This window comes from Rutilus rutilus (assembly GCF_951802725.1).
Source record: "Rutilus rutilus genome assembly, chromosome: 14".
Classification (NCBI taxonomy): Eukaryota; Metazoa; Chordata; class Actinopteri; order Cypriniformes; family Leuciscidae; genus Rutilus; species Rutilus rutilus.
The window spans coordinates 5940934-5957475 of NC_140219.1; the positions used below are offsets into that span (position 1 = coordinate 5940934).

Sequence of the window (16542 nt, forward strand, 5' to 3'; positions counted from 1 at the left end):
ACTGTAAGCAGTCGACCAATCACAACAGACTGGGCCATCTGACCAATCAGAGTAGAGGAAGCTCTCGGAAAGGAAGGGTTCAGAGAGACCGAATCCTTTATTGAACAGTTTCAGACACTTTAAGAAAAGAGGTAATTCTGCAATCTATATTATGAGAAAGCAAAAGTGTTTTTTGACCTTGAATCCATGTAAACCTATTGTAGGAGACTCCAGAACAAAATGAGGTATCTTTAAAATAGCACAATAGGGGCACTTTAAAGCATTTTTCACAGCAAAAATCTGTTTTTTAGTGTCTCACAACCAAACATCTTTAAAATAAAACCTGCTACCATATTTAATTTGAGGAAGCTTTTAAGTGAATAATATATATATATATAAATACACAGAAAAAAAAGAGAGTATATGGGTTTGGAAAGCCATATGAGGTAAAGTAAATAATGATTGAATTTTCATTTTCTTTTAACTGCTGCCTTAGGAAAATGTAATTATAGATTTGCAAACACGCAGCCCATTGTTTTTTGTTTTTTTTGTGTACCCACCTTTTGTATACTCTAAATTCTTGCTTCTGGTGTGGTTTGGGTTATTGTTTACAGTTTACTTTAGATGATAGCAAGACTCAGCAGGAATGCACTGAAGCACACAAAAGAGATGCTGAGAAGTGCCTGCAGAAACAGTTCTTTAGTTTCCAGAAACCAGACTGGAGATTGTCTGTGAGATGCATACAAAATAACACACTATGACATGCAGTTTAATAAATTAACCATCCCATGAACATCACACTGCTGGAAACACTTGAGCCAAGGTGGTTTTAACTGGTGGTCTGTTGCTAAAGCAAGGTGGTTGTTGCAAATTAACCATTGTAAATGTCACAAGATAGTGTTGGCCCGGAGACTTTAGCATCTTGTATGTGCTGATTTCCACAGACACTCATTCCTGCATGTCTGAAAGAAATTAAGCTGGCAGAGCCTGAGCGATTTGTCCTAAGCGTGAGAACCCAAAGGACGAGATCATGCAGAACGAATTTAGCTTCCTGATTAGATTAGCACATATGCCACACTGTTGGAAGTGAAGGCTATTTGTGTCATCAACACGGTGGAGAACTGGACAGATAGTGGAGGAGACCAGCCCAAATACATAGCAAGTGGTGAAAAATGACTTTTTTCCCCTTCAAATTGAGCCCATAATCATCCTCATGTTGGTAATCGATAATGTAACCAGCAGGGATTAGACTTAATCTGTACCGTCACACATATCAATAAAAGAACAAGCAGCATGACTTGAGAGCGCTGGGAGAAAGAGAGAGGAGAGGAAGAAAGGAATAGAGAGAGGAAGAAACAAGGAATAGAAATGCTACAGCCAGTTATAGTTTTTGAGGTTGACAATGCACCACTACATAACCTGACCAGACATCTCATTAACGGACCTAATCATCGGTGAACTCTCACTATACATATATATATATATAGTGTGTGTGGTTTGGGTTATATATATAAATCAGTAAACCAGTAAATGTATAAACATCCTTTAAATTAAACATATTTTCAGAATTTTCTATGTTAATGTAGGTTTACTTGCACATAGGTTTTATTCTTTGTTTTTTATTTATTTTTTCCTGAAAATGTATTATCTTCATAATTTGAGAACAGGCTGACACAAAATGGCCACTGATGATTAGGTCCATTAATGAGATGTCTGGTCAGGTGATGTAGTGGTGCATTGTCAACCTCAAAAACTAGAAGTGGCTGTAGTATTACTATTCCTCGTTTCTACATATAATATAGTGTAAATACAGCTGTAAACATTGTACAACATATTTAAATTTTACTACAGTGTAAATACATGTGTAAATGAGATGTGGAGTGTTTTGTGATCCAATCAAACCACATTTGGAGGTAGCCAGAAACACATGTGACCACAATGCATGTGTAATGTAAATGCTAAATCCTCCTTGATGTGTCCTGGACAGCTGTGAAGCACCGCCTACTTATCTGTCAATTAACCACTGTGCTAAAGCATGGGTTTTCAAAAATAATCATCTGCTCTAAAACGTTGGAAAAACCCATATGCACAAAACTTCTCCAGCTTGCCTGACATCAACATTCAGTGACACAGATCATGTGAAACGAATATAGGCGAGACTAAAATAACAATGAGCGTTCTGCTTGATTTGATTGTAAATATGGAAATGTGTTTGGAAAGCAACAGTGTCGACCATTGTGACATTAGACACTGTGTGCTTTGTCAATATGCAGTAACCAATTATATTATTGTTAACTAAAACTATTAAAATTGGTTCCCTTTTGAAGTGGAACTCTTCGCTGCGTCGTTATTCGACGCTATGAGAACACTCATAATAAGGCACGTGTGTTAAACGCCAATTTCTGATTGGCTACTGCAGTCATATGACGTCACAGGCGCACTGGCTGACTATAAAAGGGCGCCTAGAGAACATGTCATCAGCTTCATATTGTCTGAAGGAAGACGTAGGCATGCCGGATGTATGGCAACATGACGCAGCGTCTCAATACCCTTCTCAGGGAACTCGGGAAGACTTCTTGAAATCCACTTGAAATGAATGTCACCACCAGCGATCTGTCTATATGGTATGGTATGGTATGGTAACGCCATATGTAAACAGGGCCTACATCGTGCGCTTTAGCATTACCTCAGCAAACCCTGTTCAATATACAAGCTAAATGTGATGATTAAACTCAGAGAAAGATAGCACCAATTGCAAGTGCACAAAACTAGTATTTATAAAGTGCTTTAAATCCCATTTGTCAGCTTCTGTTGACTGGGCTGCAATTAGAACCAGAGCCGCATATGAAAGTCAGGTTATGCATCAAGCTAATGCGAGCATTACACTCCGAGTGATGGGCGCAACAATATATCTCATTAAAAGTAAATGTTTCCCTTGGTCAGCAACTGCTTGTGCACTCATCAGTTTGTCAGCTCAAACCACTAAATCAGTTTGCAGCCATAGACGCCATACCGGTGCCATAGATCATTCACAGGCTAATGTGATTCCCCGTACGGCGCGGGCAGGCTTTCTCCAGACAGGGGCTGAATTAGTGCCGTTTAATGGATGGATATTAATTCCTTTGAGTCACAACAAAATTAAGTAATAATGTGACCATTAATATTTCAGTCAGAGAAAAAGAAGCCTCCACCAAGATCTTCAATCATTTGTAATATTGGACATACTGTAGCTTGAGGGGAAGGAGAGAGATGCCAGGAACATATTACCCAACTCTGCAACTATTTAAACGATTCCATCAACTCAAGGGTAACAGCATAAAGGAGGAAACTCTGACGGAGCAGAAACTATCTCGATAAGAGTCTTCCCGCTCTGTCCTGCTATGTACTGCATCATTTGGTGCTATAGAGAGCAGTGTCCCGTGGAGACTCCCGGTTGGATATACCGCTGCATAATTGATGATGCCGATAAATCAGACAGTCATACCAAGGGAGAAACTGAGCCTGTACTAATTTCTCATCCTGTCTTATGATGTAATGTTGCAGCATTATGAATGTAGCGCGGTAATGACGCTGTTTTATTTCTGATACATGGATAAGCCGCTAAGAGTCACGCCACAGAGGACATTTAGCATTTTAATATCTACTGCTAATTTGTAAAATCACCTTCTGATACACTTTCAGTATAGGCTCCAAATTTAGACATTTTTCAAAAGAAATAGTGATTGTGAGGGAAAACTTAGCGGTGCGTATTAAGGCCAAGTGTGCTGCACAAGTTCTGAAAAGGTAAGCCAAAGAATTTTGATCGCCCCCTGGTGGCTGGCCGCAGTAATAGGTCTTAAACCCTGCCCTCTCCATGTAATCGAATGGGACGCGAGCCAAACTAAAAAAAATCCAATTACACTTCAAATATTTGTACCAGTAAGTTTGGTTTTAGATAGTTAGCCTATTTGATGCTATAAAACGGGGGTGTAACATCATGATTGACAGCTGTGCTTGTGATTGAGTCTGTGGGAGTGTGTACGGGACCTTGATGCCGCGGCTCCACCTCAGGATCACTACTTTGCAGATTCAGGCTCCGAATGACGTAATTACATGTTATTTTGCTTAGTTGTCTATCATCGTGGGAGAATCGTGATTTCCTTTTTTCAAATAAATCGTGCAGCTCTACATAACACCCAAAGAAACCACCTAGCAATGCCCAAGCAACCACCCAGCAATGACATATGAGGACCATTGTTTGGACAAGCAGCACTCATATGTTCTTCAAAAAATTCAAAGTATAGTTGACTTTAGATTTGAATTTTTACCTCATACTCAAAGGCCTAAATGTATACTTTCAACTTTCTGTATTCAAATAATAATAACCAAAAATAGCAATGCTGTACAAAAAAAAGAAAAAAAAAAAAGAAGAAGAAAAAATGATATAACTGTTCATTATAAACACTCAGAGTGCTTGTTTTAACTGTCTTGAGATCTCTTCACATACAACACACAACTCTGAAGTCAGCGGTGTGCAAACACCTAAAGGGTCTTTTTGAAACAAACGTTTGCACCTGTTGCCCTCCACATGCGACACAGCCCAAAACCTCAACCAGTACCAAAGTGGTCAAAAGTCCAGACAATGCAGTGCTCAATAAGAAAGAAAAGCCACTAAGCCGAGTGCAAATTTACACAAAGCACATCTTCTTCACCACTTTCCGCTCGGATAAGCAGCAAGGTATTCGGCATTCTATTGAATTCCCTCTTTAAATAGACTTAATCCTCCGCTCTGGCAGAGGTTCACAGAGCTCTCCTCCACTTTTAATTAGACGTACAGTGGCTGGCGATGGTAGCCGTGCTGGAGGAGCCCAGTGTCCACATTCCTGAAGGAATATAATTAATCAGAATAGAGGAAGGTCTTTTGTACTCCAGCATGGTTGAGTGTGGCCTCTGCCCACGCTGTGGCAGGAAACACTGCTATCGATAGAAATCTTACTCTTATGCTCCTCCCTGCAGGGAATACTAATGCTCTTTGTCATTACATAGATTCTTACTTCATTACTTAGAGTGTTCTTATGATGTTTCTTCTCTAAAAACTTTGAGTCATCAAACATAAATACTACAGCAACCTGAAATGCAGTTAGGTTCAGGTAATGAGTCACCACTGAAAAATGAGTGTTGCCATATAACAATCTTGGATAAGAATGATAATTATGCTTTTGAATCATAAATGGGTCATTCCTGTTATGCCGTACTATCTGAACTCTTTTTTTAACCTTTAAATAATGCTTGCATATTTTAAAGAGGCTATACTGGATGTAAGAATTTTTATGTATTGATCGCTTTTTTATTAGTAATGTGTGAACATCTTTTAACAAAACTTCCTACTGTAGGTTGTCTATGAAAGCCTGTAGATTGGGGTGGCCAATCCTGTTCCTTGAGATCTACTGTACCATTCCTGCAAAGTTCAGCTCCAACCCTGATCAAACACATCTGAACCAGCTAATTAAGGTCTTTAGGAGCACTTGATAATTACAGACAGGTGCAAATTTCAGGATAATTGCAGAGCTGGTGCAAACTTATCCACATAGCCATGATCAGATTCTTTCTTAACTGCTGTTTTCCCACGCTGTCATTTTGGTTTTGTGTTTATGTTGTTATTGAGAGGAAAACGCGCAGCACGTATTTACATATTACTCATCTAAATGTCCCTCTCTGCAGCGTGGAGTCTGGATGTTCATTAACAGTATATTGCAATTCCAACTTCTTTTTATAAGCAAAGAACAAAAAAAAGAACTTTGCCGTGGGTTTGCCTTTTATAATGTTCAGTCTCTTGAATGTTAGGTGTACACGAGCATGAGCAGTAAATTGCTAAACTGCAGTTAATTTAATGGCCACCGGTGTCGCTAATAACAAGGATTTCTGAATTCTACACGAAGTCCCTTTGATGCCTGCTACACAGTTTGTGATTTCGGCAATTCTATAAGATCATTAATACTTCAATAAACTTGGGTACGACATGTACGTATACTGTACGAGGATTAAACCTATTGAATCGTAGGCTACGACACAAGTTGGCATAGAAGATTGAAATGTCACCAGCAAGCGCTTGTGGTAAACAGATAGAGCAGTATGAATCGTACTTTGGCAGTTGTGGGTTTTATGTGTGCTGAAAAAAGAGGAGGAAGCGAAAGAGGAGAATATGGGCGCGGTCATGGCTAGGAAAAAGAGGCCAACTTGACAGACCAGGTTTTTTCATGATAAGCTAGTGCCACACATGGGGACGTGGCTAAAATGCAATGCGATGCAATGTAGTTGAATTTAAAATTCACCTCTTTGTTTACTTATGAGATAAAAGAAAAACAATAACTAATATGATTTCCATCTCACACACACACAATAAACCATTGTAAAGACATTGTAGATTACAAATATTGTTGGTTCTTTGACAAATTGCTTATTCTTCTTGGATAAAAGTGTTTGCTAAATGCATAAATGTAATATAAAATGAATACGTACCCCGATGACAAAGATGAAGACATGAAAACTGCATTGAAGGAATGACCCGTATATCGTCCTCAGTGATTATTGTAATTCACAGCTGTGCCCTGCTCTCTATTTCTGGCAGGGCCACAGCAAGTGTAAGTGTTTACTGTATTGTTCTTAGATCGTGTTATACAAGCTGCTGCACTCCAGCATAGGCCTACTCGATGACGTAATGCCAATTAGATGCTCCTCTGAGCTCACACAGACCCCCGGTGGTCGGACTGAGGTACTGCGTGTTTCAGGTGTCCTGTCTTAAAATAAGTTTATACCTAATTGCACGAGCACGTGAGTTGTGAACATAATTTCCTGTCTCTGGTAGGCAAGCTCTGAATCAATCATTTAATATAACCACACTTAATTTATTACAGTGATGTTCTGTGGCAGGCACACTAGGCTATTATTTATGTGTGGGGTGCAAAATCAGCTGCTGTGCACCTGTGTCCCCAAATCATGGGGTCTTGAACAAAACACAAAAATGCAAATTAGCCTTTTGTTTACCCAGAGATGAGTTAATTTGGCGAGACGCTCATTACATGTCTTTCTGGACCGTGTGGGCTGAGCCGGATCCAGGACAGCTCTGAGCCAAGAGCCTGTCGAATAATGACCCTCAACCATTGCAGCTTTTCACACAGAGTCAAGGCCACAGCAGGAGGAGCATAAAAGATCTGCAGGCTCCGAGCAAATATACTGACATCTGAGCTGGAGCCTTTCAGTTCGCACAAGATACACAATCCTGAGTCTCATTTATAGTTGCATTGGATGTGCTGTAGTTTTTTTTATATCTAAACCACTGGTGCAGTGGTCAGCCTACTTAGATTGTTTTACATCATATTATTCATGATAGAGTACAATCAGAAGAGAATGCATCATATTTTCTTCTTGTACTAAACCCCGTCCCTTCCCCATGTACATCCTATGTACTTATTATAGTAATAACTCTGTAATAACTAGGTACTAACCCTGAACCTTTACCTAAACCTAACCCATGTAGTTTAAGTACCTTCTATTACCCAGTACTTTCTTAGGTAAGTACACTGTAAGTACACATACTGTCAAATAAAGTGCAACCACTACTTCTAATCTTATGAAATAAGTTCAGCTGATAACATAAACTACAAAGCTTCAGTAATGTCTCTCAAATTGGTCAAAGAAACATATTAAAAGGGAAATAAACAATAATGGTAACACTTTACAATAAGTTTTGTTTTTGTTAACATAACATGAACTAACCATGAAAGACTACTACTTATCTTAGTGTAACTTCAACATTTACTTAAACATTGCTATTTATGAACTAACAATGAACAGTTGCATTTTTATTACATAACCGTAATAAAAGATGAATAATTACAGCAACAAATGTATTTCTCATTGTAAGTAATGGAACCTTATTTCGAAGTGTCACCTCTAGTATTCCTTAAAGTCAATCTGAAATTTGAATATCATTCAGACTGAATAAGTGTCTGAAATATGTAAGAAAAAACATGCTAATCGACAGTAAAATCGACTCTGGCCCGCAGGTGCGCACATGGCATGTTCTCAAAGAACAAAGAGCCCATGTGCGCCCAAGACCCTCTGTTTCTAATGACACACGTGTAATCTGATCCGGTCCCGTAATCCTGAACACATACAAACTGCAGCTCCTTTCGCTGCACTGTAAAGCCTCGGCACTGCACACAAAGCCCAGTATCTCACACCAAAGAAAGAAGCTACTGTGACTGTGAGATGTCACTGAGGCGAGAGAGGAAATCCCATGGAATAATGTATCATCTGTGAATAGACTGCAGTGGTCATTTTCCCTTCATATTTTGCCAGAGGAGCATTCAATATTTGAACGAGAGCTGAATCTGTTAAACCTTACATTATGCAACTATGCAGCATTAATACTTTTTTTTGTCCAGATTTTGTCCTAAGTTCAAAAACATACAAAAACAGATTCTATTTTTTTTTTTTATTTTTTTTTTTTTATTAAAACTCATTTTGGGTGGCGTAACTGCCTGAAGACTGTAAAAATACTCTTTTAAAAAAGTAAAAATATTTTGTATAATCCTTCATTATAGTGTATTTCAAAACTTAGAGATGAGTTTATTTTAGAATATTATTAATATTTTAAAATATTGTGTTAGTCACAAATCTTAGTCAGTATGGCATAATCAGTATACAGGAAGCCATTTTGTAGTCATGTGACCATAAAATAGAGAGAGAGGACCCCTTTAGACCCCTAAATACGTTTCACCACTGGGTCAAAACGTATTTAGTCCTTTATGCATGAAACCAACATGAATACAAAGGTTTCTTTCTTATAATTTGAAAAATATGTGTTTTGGGGCTTTTAAAAATTCTTTTTTATCATCTTGGACATGATGACCCACTGACCCCTTAAATTAAGAAAGAAAGAAAAAAACATGTGATATGAATGGTGTAATCTCTCTCTAACAAGCACTTATTGGGCTATTTTGCCATCACAAAGCAGTGCCTGGTGTCATTCCACTGCAGTGAACAGTCACTGGTCATGCAGGAAGAAAACACGCTGTGGATCTGCTGCTCAGAAACTTGGTTTGAAAAAGAGCCCCGCCCTCCTCCTGCCTCTCCTGGAGCCTTATAACCAGATGCCTGTTCTTCAGACGCACATACCCAAGAAACGCACTGGACTTGAGCACACTTACGATCCCGGAGAGCAGACAGAAAGAAACGAGACGGAATATACGCATATCGCATTTGTTTTACTCTGAGAGAAGCATTTTGGCTGAGCGAAGAAACATGGATTTTTTGAACCACAACTACTTGAGCGCGCGCACCTCCTACGATTACACCTTCAATTTTTGGAATGACTATCTCGGCCTCTCCACGCTGGTCACCAAGAACAACAAGCACAGCGTCCCCCAGAGTCCCAACTCCATCACGGAGTCCCTGAAAGCCACTCTGGGCTTGGACGACAGCCCTCCGTGCCCGTGCGTAATCGCGGCCGGCGGCGAAGGCGACAGCGGTGGACACCTGGACTCCTGCTGCTGCCCCCCGCCCACCTCCATCCTGGACCTGAAAGAGCGCTTCTCCATCCTGAGCCCCTTCCAGAACCAGGGCACAGGAGGGCTGCTGTCCTCCTCCCAGGAGCGGGAGATGGGCATCGGAGGAGGCTTCGCGGGATTTGATCTGTTCGGCGTGGAAAGGAAGATGAGGAAACCGGCCGCGCGCAACAAGCAGGAGCCAAAGATCTGCGTCTTCTGTCGGAATAACGGCGCGCCGGAGGAGGTGTACGGCTCGCACGTCCTGAAAACCCCGGACGGGAGGGTGGTGTGCCCGATCCTGCGGGCGTACACATGCCCCCTATGCAGTGCCAACGGGGACAACGCGCATACAATAAAATACTGCCCTCTCTCCAAAGACCAGCCTGCCCAGAGAGTGCTGAAGGGAGGCAGAGCTGTGGGTGGTAAGCGAGTGAAAATCTTCTAAAAAGACCCCTATAGACTTACATGTATTGCACTGAACATTTTCTTTCAGATGACTGTTCTGATTGACTGGCTTTCCGAGTCTTAACTACTAGGCAAACAAATAAGATGATATCAATGTTTTTGTTAAACGAAAAAAAAAAAAAATCTCTTATATTTTTATAGATACTTTATTTCCATAGTTTTATTGCATACTTTATTCATAAAAAGCTATTTTTTTCCTTTTCACGCATAGGTTTTAGATGTTTATTCACGATTCATAGTCACATTTTGTGTGAAATAAGATGTTATTTTTGTTTAAAATGGGGAAACGTGAATGTTGGCAGCAGAGGAGTTGCTCTTCTGTTCAACTCAAGTATTTTCTTTACTGTAAGCTAAGCTTGCACCTCGTTTTTGTCTTTAAACCAAAGTTTAGTTTGCCATTAAGCGATTTTAAAGAATGTTCCACATGTCTTCATTTATGAACTTGAGTCCCATTCCGCTCTCTCCTGAAAGTCCACTCCACAGTTTCCTGACATTTGCGAGCACGGACGCGCAGAGCAACACAATAGAGGCTCTGTTGCGCGTTCATGTTGTCAGCATAACTTCATAATCGGCCAAATTATTTCCAACCCCACTGACAGAGTCGGGCATTTTACATTGCAGAGTCCATGTTACAAGTGTTACATGTAACCATATTGATAACAATAAGTGAATTTCATGCAGCTTAAAAAGGCAGTGTTGCTCGTTAGTAAACATGAACGTTGTAATGTAAAGTGTGACCGCAGGCTATTCTTCTGTATGAGGTGCCCTTTCAATGTTTACACCCCGAGGAAGGGGAACACACACTGGAGGGAAAAAAATAAAAATCCTATGGGTGCCTCTCTTCAGCTCGATACAAAGTCCACCTTTCTCCAAAACATCCTGGGAGAGCAAAGGGGAAAGGGAGAGGTTTATGAAAAACAAACCAACAACAAATCAGTTCTCCATGGTCCATGGTGGAATAAAGCACGTATGAATGTTCTTAATAAAAAGCTTTTTTGTAAAAACAATGTATTTGCCCCTTTTTGCATTATGTACAAGAATAAACCCCCCCAAAAAACAAGAACAAAAAAAGGATGCAAACATGAATGTACAATTTGACACTTGCAGGACTGCACATTTCTGACAGTTGTGTTTACCAAAGGAATTCAATTTTAATGAAGTAAGGAACATAGATTTGCTGTACTGTAAATAATTACAGAAAAATGGAAAATAATTAAGTGATGTCTATTCAGTATTTTACTTTTAAAAAGTGACTTCAGAGGGAACTACCTCACCGAGATTTTGTACTTACATGTAAAATGTCAACAGCAGTTTATTAATATAGTGTACCATTTATAACAAGGGTTTATAATAATATTTTTGATCTTTGTATAACATAATTGTATTTTTTTTCCAGTGCATTCTACGGACGAAAGTGAAATCCCAATAAGCTCTAAGCATTGTTTGCTAATAGGTGACAGCTGTACATAATATTAATAATCATGATGATGACGTCATGCATTTTAAGTTGTTGTTCAATGTGACATTCTTGGTTTGTGAGACAGAGAGACTGAGAATCAAATGTTGAAGACATCAACAAATTTGCCACTTTTGTAATTAAATTAAAAGAGTTAAAAAAAAGAAACACTGTTGGATTTTCTTATTTATATTTTGTCACAATTTCCCTGTATGCTGCTGTGCAGAAATAAAAGAGATGAACTCACTAGACAAATAAACAGCTTGTGAAACGGTTTAACTGGTGCTTTCATGTTGTCGTCCCTACGGATTGTGTTTAGCAGGCCCATGTGAGCCTGTGTCATTGTCACAATAAGGGTCTTTGTGAATCCCACCTCATTCCCATCACCACTCAAGACCTCTCTTCACCTACACAGGCCTTTCCCCTCTTCATAAATGTTACAAAACAGAAACAAAGAAAAGGAGAACAAACGAGAAGTTTCTCTGATCGTTTTAAACAACCCATGAAACAAGCATCTCTACCCATTAAAGCATCTACTGTATATGCACGTGTAATTTTAAAAAACTAGGTATCATACAGTTGTAAAAATGGCAAAAAAAAATCATACACTAAACAACTGAGGATCACAGACTTACAGAAGTTCTTACAAACATAGAAACATGTGCCTTGTGGTGCATTACAAAGGAAAATGTGTTAAGTTCGACTCAAAATATTAAACATGTTTGATATCCTCCGACTGAATGGAATCAGTTTGAATAAATGGGCAAATGTCGCGTAGTGTATTCCAGCATTAAATCAAATAAAAATATACACTTTACAGCTTTTATCTTCTACCAAAACAGACCAAAAATGTTGATTTCTCATGTTGCACTGCACAGATTTGTGTCCTATCAGATGCTCTCTTGAATAACAATGGCTCTCCCACCATCACCTGCGACTAACTAACAATATCAAGACAACTCGTGATTTTTTACAAACATTTTCGATATTCCTTATCCTTACTTCCTGTTTCAAAAGGAAATACATCCACACGGGACAGAAAAGCAATTTCAGTGCATGGTTTGCTGATGGTGATGTCATCACACAACCTCAGGTCCTCTCAGAGAGGGGCGTCCGGGAGTGAACAGAGGGCGTCCAGATCTTTCCCTCCATCCCCTCTCTCATTTTCCCTTTCTCATCTCATTCAGAGACACACACAGCTGAGACACTTCATTAAAAATGGATAAATACAAAGTGCAATAGGGATTTTTTATTACGGCAGACAGTTGCAGAGAAGCCCGGTGGGTATCTCTCTCTCTCACACACACACACACACACACACACACACACACACACACACACGTACACGTCTGGATAACAGATTTTATTCCCCTGTTACTGCAGCCCATTTCCAATGCAGCAGGAGGATTTTCATAATTAAGTTAGTTCCACCATTTATACCGAGAGAGTCTCATATGATTTTAGCCAGAACAATGGAGAAGGAAAGATGGCTTTTATTACAACAGAGCCTTGAACTCACTCCCCTCTGATTTCTCTTCTAGACAGTTATGGATTAATGGAAGGTTTTGCACTCATGTAAGTTTCTAATCTCCTTTGTGTGTGTTTTTCGAGACTTGAGACCACATACTGATCATCTTATGGCATTTGAACAGCATTGAAATTATTAGAGAGTCTGTGATAACTGTATTAAATTTCACTAATCTAGAGGCACGTTTCATTCTTTCTATATTTCTTTAATTCAATCATCAAAACAAGGCCTGATCCATCTGTACTCTCTTGGCTTCTCAAAACATGCAGTGGCACCAAAAATTATTTGAACACCTTTACTGTAACTTATAGTCCCCATGTAGTCAATAATTGTATACATTAAAACTCATCTTTAATCACTAAAATTAAATACTGAACGTTTTTTTCTTATATACAAGGTTCTATGAATATGCAAATGAGCCCCGGCCCCACTCACTCACACCAGCCCTGATATCCACTCGTTGACGATCACATGTTGACATGATTGGTTATAAGGTAGTTTGTGACGTCAGAAACACTTTGAGACTGTCTTTGGTTCACTGCAGTTTTAAGGAGAATATAATCAGCAATGGTGTTGACTTATGAATTTGCACATGGTTTGTCTTAAAGGAGAACTCGGTAACTCTAGCGAACTCTAGTCACTTCTTCGCTGATTTTCCCTTTTGTTGTCGCATGTTTTCCCCACGAGATCCCCCTACAGCTGTGGGAGGGTGTATATTTCACAACACGGTCGTAAAAAACTCACTTGCGGCGGCCTCCTCCCCCTCTCTACCGCTGCTCATGTGTGTGTGTTTTGATCGGAGCAAGCCAACTGTATCGTGTGGAGCTAGGTCTACCGAGGTGGGTAATCTGGTAATACATCATACATGCGTGTTTGTTTATGTCGAATTGCCGTAAAGCAATTTGTGTTTCGCGCTCGTTCTCGTTCTAGTTCTCGCTTCTCACGAGACTTCCAATTTCTATCTTGCCGGGACGGTAGTGCCCAAATTGCAAGGTTGGTTTTCCGCCTTGGAACGCTGGGGGGAGCGGGGAAAGTCACCAATATCACCAGAACAGGTTGTTTAACCATCCAAATGATTTCTAGACAGTTTTATTAAGTTAAAAAAGTTACCAAGTTCTCCTTTAAAGCGTATTAAAAACACCACATATAAACAACATTAAAAGCTTGAGTTTCACCACAAGGGGACTTTAAAAAGTATAAATATCAATGCATTAAAGGCCAAACTATCAATGTGTCATTTATAAGCAAGCAAAATATATTATAAGCAAACTATGTTTGTATAGTACAAATAGTACAAGCAAAATATTTAGTAACAATGAAATGAAATTTGAGGATTTGGCTCTATACATTCATTGGTTGTTGATTGGATAAAGACGGATCTGAATGTGAGCTTGCAGGCATCTAAAAGTAAAGGGTTCAAGCTAACCAAATGGATTGGAGAAGTCCCGCATACCTCACGAGAGAGAAGTCTGTCATTTCACTGGAAGTTATTTTGATTAAAAATATTACGAGATAAGAAAAATCCATAAAAAATTAGACATGCATGGATGAGTCATTCACAATAAGATGAATAACATGCATTTAGAAAATAGATTTCATACCAAAAAAAAATAAAAAATCACATTGACACCAGTTGGTTAACTGTAATAGCAAAAATGGCTGAAGTTAAATTTGTTCTGAGAATGCTCTAGAATCATGTTGCTTTTGGAGCCATTGCAACTCAGATTCTGTATTTCTGAATGCAAAGTAGCCTAACAGATGGGACGATATCTATCACAGCAGTGTGTGAACCCTCAACCCATAGTAGAGTAAAAAGGAAGAGAGGTGACTCAATTCACAAGGAACAACTTTGAAAAAGTGAGGTGTATTTCACACAAATCTCGCTTTGATGGGACCTCCTAACCTGGTGAAAGTGCAAACGGTTGTACATGGAAATCAGGGGTGTGACCTCCGTGCTAACCGGGTCTGTCTGCATGGTATCCGGCCCTGCTTGAGCGTTTCGGGATCTCTTAGACTTGGCTGTGTGCCAGCCAGATGCACTCTGCCCCTGTACTGCACTTCTGTCTCCCGTCGAACGGAAACTTCCAGGGCTTTTTAACAGAATGGAAACATATGTCGGGCTCACATGATCGTGCATGCTTCTGAGGCCTACAGTGGCTGCGTATATTTGGCCAAATGTTTTGGATCAGGTTCGAGATCTCGCTCCAAGAATTTGTTGGGTGGGTGAGCTTGGTTTTAAAGCTCGGTTCGAGACAGTTTCTATAGGGCACGGGGGTTAACTAGACTTCCTCTGCATTCGTCTGAGATGAAAGCACATAGCTGTCATAACCTATTCCAGCAGCCACTGAGCTGACGTGTTTTGCTATACGGTACAACACAATAACAGGAATTCTTCTTCAGGAGGAAAGGGCTCTGCGGTCTTTAAGTCAGAATGCTTTAACTCGAACTCTTAAGTACTGTAACTAAAATGAGTTTTCCTCTCAGAGGCCTCCAAATGATTTCCCATGAGTCCAAGTTTCACTCTGCGGTCGCAAATACACAACAAACGAGCTGACCCGTGATCCATGATCCGTGGAGCCAAAGCATCTATTGCGAGAAACATTTCTTCTGCAACTTTCAAAATCGTTCTGTGTTTGTTGTCGTTTTTCTTAAAAGTTGTTATGAATGGCCAAAACACAAAAAGTTTTCTGTTTTTAGTTGAACATGGTTGTGTAAACGGCCCATTAGCACCGTTGTTTTACATTAACCGTTTCTCGTGTTGCAGGGACCAGGGGATCATGTGACCTCATCTACAGTCAGTCTTGTGGTCACTTACCCTTTAATTCAGAGGCTTGTCTGCTGGCTGATGGGGTGAAGGCATAGAAGGAAAGAAGAAAACAAACACCAGTGGACTTAATATGGAGGGTCTACACACACATGCAAAAATACATGTATGGATGCCTGTTTTCAACCTTCAGAAAAAAAAAGTTCATTAAAAGTTTTAAAAAAGAAGACACAATGCGAGATAAGAAGTCACAATTGTAAGACATTCGATAGCTTATAGACTTGCATGTACACCTCTGACGTGTTCAAGCATAATCTTACATCCAGGACCCAAAACATTTTTGGACACATAAGTCTCACTTACAAATATGAATGCAATTATATTAGATAAAACATACGAATGGAACTGACTTTAAAGAAAGTAGAAGTATATAGCAATAAATCATGTCATAAAAAGATGTTTGAATGTTCTGCACCAGCACTGAAAATCGTTCTTAAAAAAATAAAAAAAACCGACAAGCCCTTTAAAGATTTGAGAGAATAGGCTTTCATGTCAGAACAAACATTGTTTATTAAGATCTTTGCGCTGGGTTTGAATAGTTCAGTTCATAAATGATTCACACAAGCTTGGAAAGTTACTAAAACAGACAAAACAAAACTGTGTTTCTTTTCAGATTTATATTGCTCATGTAGCTCAAACAGCAACAAATGAATTGACAGAGCATACATCTTGAATGCAATTAAAAATATATATATATATATTTATCAAAATGTCTGCAAAATGTATATTAACATTTATTTTAACAGCAAACTAGTAACTT

General features: G+C 39.3%; 1 protein-coding gene across 1 annotated transcript; it reads left to right on the forward strand.

Annotated features, from left to right (window-relative positions):
- The first annotated feature begins 9121 nt into the window (after nt 1-9121).
- Nucleotides 9122-11709, forward strand: nanos1 (nanos homolog 1). The gene has a single exon (XM_084429507.1). It carries the CDS (start codon nt 9265-9267, stop codon nt 9952-9954), a length of 690 nt encoding a protein of 229 aa, XP_084285633.1. The 5' UTR covers nt 9122-9264; the 3' UTR covers nt 9955-11709.
- The last annotated feature ends 4833 nt before the right edge of the window (nt 11710-16542 follow it).

Excerpts from the sequence above, each read along its gene's own strand:
- nanos1 (XM_084429507.1), top strand. The coding sequence starts at position 9,265 with ATGGATTTTTTGAACCACAACTACTTGAGCGCGCGCACCTCCTACGAT.